The sequence below is a fragment of the Punica granatum genome, chromosome 2 (genome assembly GCF_007655135.1).
Source record: "Punica granatum isolate Tunisia-2019 chromosome 2, ASM765513v2, whole genome shotgun sequence".
Taxonomy (NCBI): domain Eukaryota; kingdom Viridiplantae; phylum Streptophyta; class Magnoliopsida; order Myrtales; family Lythraceae; genus Punica; species Punica granatum.
In genome coordinates, this window is record NC_045128.1 from 24,202,676 (window position 1) to 24,211,541 (window position 8,866).

The 8,866-nt window shown below is 46.3% G+C and overlaps 1 protein-coding gene across 1 annotated transcript; it reads left to right on the forward strand.

The window, feature by feature from the left end:
- The first annotated feature begins 7,060 nt into the window (after positions 1-7,060).
- Positions 7,061-8,038, forward strand: LOC116193798 (pollen-specific leucine-rich repeat extensin-like protein 1). Its single transcript, XM_031522543.1, has one exon. The coding sequence runs from the start codon at positions 7,061-7,063 to the stop codon at positions 8,036-8,038; it is 978 nt and encodes a 325-aa protein (XP_031378403.1).
- The last annotated feature ends 828 nt before the right edge of the window (positions 8,039-8,866 follow it).

The following is an 8,866-nucleotide window of genomic DNA, read 5'->3' on the forward strand; positions in this document are numbered from 1 at the left end:
GTTCGAGATATAATTCAAAATTAGTTGAAAAATAATTCGCAAAACCACACTTGGGCCCTGTACAGTTTTATCAACAGATAAGAGATGATAGAGGAAAGATTACATGCCCTTTCCTCAAGATTAAAATTGCTTCCGACATTTATATCACTTGCTTTCTCCACATTGTGCAGGAACCCAATTAAAATTCAAGAAGAGTAGCTGCTTTCCTGGATATATTTATCAAGTTTCAAGCGTCTAATACCTCGCGTATGTGATCTATGTACGTGCACCGAGTAAATCATAATAAGAAAAAATGGGCTCGGGTGCGCAAGAGTAGTATTAGCATGCAAAAACTTGTTTCCATCAATGATTTTTTTCTGGCGAATAATAATAGATCTCAAAGCTTGCTAATGGGACTATATGTATTAAATATTTTCTGTTCTTTTATATTCTCGACCCATATACTTCGAGAATTTGTTGAGTCAATTGGCAAAGGGCATAGCGGTGTTCGCATGAACCAACATCATGCTACCATATAAGATCCTTAAACCAATTCAAAACTTAAACTATATCTACCAAACATTTGGCCCATTTTCATACCTTTGGCCATATACTGATCGCCACGACTTCAATGATCGCCCTGGCCCCCTCCAGTACTGGAAGTTGGGGAATGGAAATTAATTTGACGAGGAATGATGGAATAGTTCAAGAGAGAACAAGACACAAATTCTTGTCTTGATAATTGAGATCAATTCTTTTTTGGGTACATCATAACTTAGGAGACAATTTTTTAAAATAAATTTACTTCGATGTTCTTGAGATCTCCGTCTTGCAAAGTAGTTCAGGTTAAGGTCAAAATGAAATTTGCCCCCGAATTATTTAGGGGTGAATTTAAGTTATTGCAAATAGAAGAAAATTCCAACGTTTGGATGACGAATTCGTCAGGGGCAATGTTGCTTCATCAAAGCCACCTCCGCCTGGACCCTTTACCCGCTATTCGTTTTGCTCTATCTCCTTCCCTTTCCATCATGCAAGGGCTCTAATGCGGTAGGAAATTGTTCGCATGGTGTAAAATCTAAAGTGATTATTGATCTATGGAGAATTCTAGTAAATTGATGATTGACCGGTGTAAGGACAGCAATCCTATTTAGTCTATGCATTATAAGAGATGATTAATTTGAGAGAAATATGCCTTAAGACATAGACAAGCACAAAATTGTGTATAAATAAAATGTAGGCCGATCAGCTTAAGAGTGATATAGTGCATGTATAAAATGCATATAATAATACTATGCGATACATATAGGTATTTTTTCTGTAGATGAAGGGGCCGAAGCCCGAACAAGAAAATTAGAGTATACAATAACGGGGTATGGAGACCCCAATGAGATCGCCTAACATAAGGTGGTCTAGGCCATTAGGAACCAAATCTAGAAAGTGGACTCTCATTGAAAATTAAAGCATTGTCAGCATTCCATTTCGATCCATCGGCTCCAGGGGGGCAAAATCGTCATTTTTTCAATTTATTACATTTTCTTAAGAAAAAAAAATATATATATATATATATACACACATATATAAATAAATAAATAAGTTTTAAAAAAAATTTAATCTCGGGCAGGGCCGGGCAGCGCTGACCGGCTGCCCGTGACCCCGCCGGCCTTTTTTTTTAAAAAAAAAAAAAAAGATTCGGGCAGGCCAGGCAGGGCCGAGCAGCGCTCGCCGGCTGCCCGCGATCCCTACCGGCCCAGAAATCCCCAAATCGCGATTTTCGCGATTTCCGCCAAATCAGCCGAAATCTTAACGGAAAAGGGGATGAAATTGAAATTAAATGGACAGAAAGTCGATTCGGGAGAAGGAGAACAAAACCCAGCAAGAAAAAACGGGAAATTGGCTCTCATTTTAGAGATTTGGAGATCGGTTGATTTCAGGAACCGTTGCCGAAAAATTGCGAAATTCCCCCCGATCCCGACGGTTTTAACTCTAGTGAGGCCCAGATCGACCACGTTGAAGCGTCGGCGGTGTCCAGAACCGTCACCGGTGTCCATTCCAGCCCTCACCGCGGCTTCTAGGGGCGAGAACCGCCGCCCGCAGCGCCGTCGCCGCCGTTCCCGGCGATCCCGACCGCCCGCCGGCTAACGGGCCTCGGCCCATTTCTCTTTCTTCGCAGGCCCAGCCCAAGCCCATTCAAGCCCAGCACGCTCCAGTCCGGCCCAGCATTCTTCCGGCCGGTTTCTCCTTCGGGCGGGCAGTTCGATCCGATCCGATCCGACCCGATTCGTACGGCGATTTTTTTAATTTTTTATTTTTACAGAATCATCTCTCAACTTTCCGAACTAGGTAAATTCTCAACTTAGTGGCATGATTAGGGCTCCTTTCCTAAATATTATTGCTTGCTTGTTGGATATAATGTGAAATGAGTGTTCTTGGGTCGCGTGGGTGATCGGATTTGTCCCGAACTCGATTTTACGAACTTTCTGTTTTGTCACATTTCAGTCCCAAAGAAGTATTTTATTTTTTAAGATCTACCCCGAATTTCAAAATTATTTTCAAGCAAGTCCCGATTTTACTATTTTCCAATCAGTCCTTGGATTTTCCTAAATTTTTCCAAGAATCCCAAAGGACTTTTCAAATTGTTTCAGTTTAGTCCCAGGACCATTTTTCATCCTTTTCAGATCTGCCCCGAATTTTAAAATTTCTTTTCAATCAAGTCCCAGTCATTTTACTATTTTCCAATCAGTCCTGGAATTCTCAGAATTTTTCAAGCATCCCAAGGAACTTTCCAAGTTGTTTCAGTTTAGTCCTGGGGCCTTTTTTGTTTTCAGATCAGTCCAGATTTTCAAATTCATTTCAAATAAGTCATGGGATATTTTCAGTACTTTTTACACAGTCCTCATTTTTTTTTCAGAATTTTCAAATCAGTCCCCGATTTTTTAGAATTTTCAAATCGGTCCCCGAAACTTCATCCGAATTTTCAAATCAGTCCCTGCTCTTTTAAAATCGTTCAATTCAATCCCCTGGACATTTTCTAAAAATATCCAACCCTTTCCTACTTGGATCACCCACTGACAATATATGTGCCCCGTTTAAATATTTTATTTTTGTAATTATATATATATATATAATGTGACCATGTCGAAAATTAGAGTTTATCGGACGGTCAATTAATGGCTATCTCGACGGCTCGAAATCCGTAGACTAAAGCATTCGGCAAATTTCTAATTAACCTAAAATTCTACATACGGGGTAATCGGGACGTTAAACTTGGCTAAATTAAATCACTTGACTCTTTTAAATGAATTGCACGAACCGATTAATAACCTGTAATCGCATCGACAGTTCAAGAACTGTTAGTTATGCCCTTTTCAAAATTCACAATTTCAAAAGTACCGAGATACATACAACGTAATTTTGATTTTCATGCACACACATATTTACCGATTCAAGGGCATGATTACCGGTTCTTGTCCTGCCGTCACTCTAGTGTATGTTTGTGTTTAGAACGGGTTAAAACATGGGAAAACAGATTAATTTCAAACTCGGCTTAAATCAAACATGGGCAATAGTCAAATAGAGGGTTATGTCTTTTGGGTTTTAGGTGAAAATACTCTTAATCTGTAAAAGCCGTATTGTCACGATATAGAATAATCTAAAAACAACTCACACATTCGAGACTTGACTACAGACATCATGTCTGTCGGGTCCGTTAAAATAATGTCGAATGCCACATACCCTATCCATCATCCCTTTTGTTTGTTTTAGGGTAGGATTTGTATGCCAAGATACCTCGGTTAATAATCAGGTAATTCACGTAAATTCGGTGATAACAAAAACTCAATTGTTTGTTTATTTGAGCCTGCTTGTTACATTTTTTGCACCTGTTTATTATGCGGATCGAGCCCGATTCCTTAGAACTCGATTCACACTGGGTCCAACGCCCAGAACCGTTGATCACGGGGTCCAGGGCCCCCATACACTGAGTGCACATTTAATTTAATTTTCGGTATTTTCCAAAACCATACGGTGAGCATGAGTGAAATCAGGGCCGAATGCGAATCGACCGGGATTTAGTCATTGTAATTTATCTTTTATTTGAGAGAACAATGTAAGGGTATATGATGTATATTTATTCATGTAATAATCCCAGTCGGAGAGTGGACGGTTCAAGTGTCTCTTCGAATTTACAATGTCAAAACGGGCGAGTCGAGTGCAATCCTAAATCATGCGGTAAATAAATAAAATGGCAAGCCTAGCAAGGTAGAGTACCGAAAGGGCGTGTGGGATATAGGCCCACACGTAATAGAACCCCCGAATTCAAAATTTCCGGTTCCATACAAGACCATTGCCTTAGCATACTAGGTGTATCCATACCCTTAAACCCGGGCGACTCACCGGCCCTTGACCTTCGGGTCGTAAACAGGTAGTGGCGACTCCTTCTCACGTGCGTCCGTCGCGCGTCCCCGGGAAGGAGGACTTCCCAAGTCGCGTTGCATTTAGGCGCGCACATGCATGCCCCAACGAGACGAAATTCGGGTGCGCACAGCTTAACGACTCCACTGGGGACCACTTAGAAGGTTCGGGCTCGTTCTCGCTTGCTTTGTTTGCTTGTTTATTTACCGCTTCCCGTAATTTCCCGCTTATCTACTTTACGCACTTTCATTTATGCATTCGCATTGCATATCATGATAACTAGATACCTATGGGTCGCGTCCCACGACCGGTAATAGGAGCATAGGTTAGATAGGGGTTCGAAGTAGGGGTACGGCGCGCAGTTCGACTATCGCTTAGGCCTTGAAAAGAATCCCGCTCGATTTCAAGGAATTGACACCCTTGAGTCGGGGGTCCCCATCTCTAGGTAGCACGGTCCTTGTAGTGACGAAACCATGCATACTGCAAGAGCTCCATGCCATCTTCCAACCCGACTTCAATAACAGTCCATCGAGTCGGCCTGCACGCCATTTGAGTCCTTTTCTGTTTTTGAGAGAGATGTACGTTGTATACATTAAGCCGTGGGCATTTATCTTCTGTACCCATGCATCATCTAATTTCAAAACTAGGTATCATTTGTATTAACTAGTCCTAAATCGGTTTTCCTTTCATCTTGGTAAGAGATGGCGCGCTCGGTCTCCTTTCCACACCTCGACAAGGTCACGCCACCACTCGAGGAAATCAGTCATATCTTGGCTTATCTGCGCCAAGTCGACCGCGATTACATCAGGACCTTTGTTGGGGATATACCAATACTAGCCATCTGCCGAGTGGATTGGAACTTCTTGGGAGCAGCGGTGACGTTTTGGGACCCAGTCCACGCCGTCTTCAACATCCAAGGTACCGAGCTCACACCTACCATAGAGGAATATCGCACTTTCGTCGGAAGAATTGCAGCCACCCACGGCATTGTGGAACCTAACTTCCACACCACCCGACTTGTTTTGGTATCACGCCTACTCGAGGTGCATAGGTCTCAGGTACAAGCCGAACTTGCATATTCCGGTGGCACAGAGATAGTCACCGCGAAACTCCTCCGTTTTATTGAAATGCAAGCGCGCAAGGTTCAAGAGGATCTTTTACAAAAGAATTTATGCCATGCGATCTTATTCTTAATTTTCGGAACTCTATTATTCCCTCGCTCGGCCGGTCACATTGACGCAGCCTTAGCTAGCGTTGTCCTCCAAGTGGTTGGAGGCCGCGAGTACGAGGTGGCCTTGTTGGCCAAGACCATACGGTCCCTTGATCGCATTACGAGAAAAACCGATCAAAGGTTGAGAGGGTTCCCAATCCTTTTGCAAATTTGGCTCCAAAGCCATGCAAACCCCTTCGGCCTTGTTCGTCCGGTTATGTTTTTTATACGTCCGGAGTCTATCATTTCGCGGTTACTACCTCTAATGCGTGTGGAGGAACACAAGGTCTCCGAGTGGGTCAAAATTTTTCGTGAAATAGCACCTAGGGGCTTCAAGTGGCGTGTCATGTGGATGCCACCCGGACCCATAGCCCTTAAGTGTCCTGATTTTTATGGAGTCCCACTCATGAGTCATGCGGGGTCCACCACTTATTTTCCAGTGCGAGTAGTGAGGCAGCTCGGTGGCTTACAGACGGTTCCCGAGGATACGGCGCGAACTAGATTTGAACATACTTGGCGGGAGGATCAGACACTCGTAGGTCTTCAAAGTAACGTCGAACAGGTTCTGGATGCGTGGCGAACTGTTATTACTGAGCGTCCATACTTCCCCGAGCACTCGACCCTTGATGAGCGGGATTTTCAGGCTACAGAGGAATACATCCTTCACTTCTACCGATGGGGTCAAGTAGCACACGAGGACCTCGTCAACTCTCCGCGAGTTGAAGATGGCGGGTCACCCGTCACAACTCCCACTCCGTATATGGCCATCCAAGCCAAACTCACTCATCTCAGAGCAGAAAGAAATCGTCTTTGTCGAGAAGTTGCAGAGAAGGACGAGCAGCTTGTTGATCAGCGCCAACTACAGAGAGAGCTCGCCCAGACCCGTGCCGAGCTACAGAGGCGTGATCAGGAATTGGTGCAAGCGAACGCCGCTTTGGAGAGGTCTAGGAAAAGGGCTCGTGGGGTCCATATACACTCTAGGATAGACACCTCCGCCGGGCTCTCGAACTAGGGCTTTCCATAGCGATGGTCGCTTGCTCCCCGGGCGCGGTGGAAAATCGACTTAGGACTATCTTTTCAAAATTTGTATTGCACTTTGAACCATTCGGAGTTAATACAAATGACAGTATTAGTTTTCAAAATTCATGCATCTCATGCATTCCCTCTGTTATTCCTTACTTTGCATGTTTATTTTAAAGAGAATATTCTTGCATCGAAATTCACACACTTATGGAATCCAGGTATTAACAACTGGCGGCGCCCCACCGGTATCCCACACGCTTCCAATTAAGAATGACAGAGGAAAATCAACTCGCTGTCTTCGAAGGGAATACACCACCGACGCCGGTTCATTCTCCACAGCCCACGATGAACGCGCCACCACCATTTACCATTGCAGGCGCGCCACTAGCACATCATGGGACTCCCTCGGCCCATCTCCCACAACCGATTTCAACAAGCATGTCACTACCGCCGGGGTACGCACCACCACCACTTGGGCACTCGCCGCCGCCACCGATGCACGTGCCGTCGTCGGCGACTCAAGCACCACCGCCTGCCCATGATCCTACTCGCATGGCCACGCTCGAGGGCAACGTCACAACTCTTCAAAACACGGTTGACCTAATGGCCGCTAATATGGCCGAGATGATGGCCTTGCTCAGGGGGCCAAATCGCGCGTCTTCGAGCACCACCCTGCCTCTCGCACGTGGGCCAACTGTCGACCCCACTCCTTGGGTCCCGCCAACCCATGCATCAGAGGGTGACATAGCGGCCGCCCTCGCGCCGGCAATTATCCCAGTGCTTGCTCCTCATCTGAAGCACGCGCCGGCAATTCACCCGGTCGACTCCGGCCATCCTCAGTCCACCATTCCAGCAACTGTCTCACTTCCGCCCATGACGATTCCCGTGCCGGATCCCGTTATGTTCGCACCACCTCCCGTGTTCGCGCCAGCTCCAACTACCGTTTATACTGCTCTCCCGCCGATGGGCTTTCCGGCATCGAGCGCCCCTGCTCCTGCTCACACAACTGAGCCTTTCCCTTACCAAGCTCCACAACCCCATATCAGCCTCCCCTACCAAGCTCCACCTCCCATAAATGTTACTTTCTCCGAACCAGGCATGCCGATTCAAGCGGCCCCCAGAGCTCCACCCACAAATTTCTTTCCCGAAACGGAGACCGAACAGGAGAGGAGAATGAAAAAGATGGAAGTGACTATCAGGGCCCTCCAAGCTAGTGATCCCCGACATAACACTAGTTATATAGATTCGACTCTCTTTTCGGGGATGCAGCTACCCGCGAAAGTCAAGGTACCCAATTTTCAGAAGTACGATGGAACTAAAAACCCGCGACACCACCTCCGTCACTACAACGGAAAGATGCTTCAATACTGGGATTACGAACAGTTCGTCATCGCGACTGTCCAGGAGAGCTTGTAAGGACCGGCTCTTAATTGGTTCATATCTCTCCGAGCAGAGGACATCCCCTCCTGGACCGAACTGTCCAAGAAGTTCGTTGAGCAGTATCAGTATAACATGGAGACGCCCCCGTCCTTCCTCAAGTTAAGCACGATGGAAATGGCAGAGGGGCAGAAGTTTGAGGATTACGCCACGAATTGGCGTTCGGAAGCAGCAAAACATTTTCCTCCAATTTGCGAAGCGCAGCAAATTCAAATGTTTCATGGGACTCTCAAGGGGGCTTACTACTCTCACCTCATGGGCCACAAGTCTACTTTCTCGGAGATGATTATGGCCGGGAAGCAGGTAGACCTGGGCATCAAACTCGGAAGGTTAGAGGGTCCGACAAAGAAAGGGGAAGGAGAGTCCTTGAGGAAGACCGCGGTCGCAGCAGCCCCAACTAATAGCAGAAGGGGAAAGGAGGCTTCGGTTAATGCAGTTAATCTAGGGCACCCAGGACCTCAACAGTACTCGGTGAATTTCACACCTACGCCACCTGCCACTCCCGCATATGCTCCGCCGATCGTGCACTATCAACCTCAACATCCCGCTCAACCAGTTTACTATTCGGCTCCGCCGGCTCCGCAACAAGTCGTCCATCATTACGCTCCTGTTCCTCCTCAGACCCCGCAGTACAGGCCTCCGGCTTCGAGAAAACCTCAGCCGACACAACAGGCCTCAGCCCTACAGGGTCAACAGAGCGATACGACGCAACCCCGACAGCGCATACAGTTCACACCCTTGCCTACCCCACTCTCCCATATATACAGGCAACTACTAGCCGGTAACATGATTCGACCCACGGTTCCG

Excerpts from the sequence above, each read along its gene's own strand:
- LOC116193798 (XM_031522543.1), top strand. The coding sequence starts at position 7,061 with ATGTCACTACCGCCGGGGTACGCACCACCACCACTTGGGCACTCGCCG.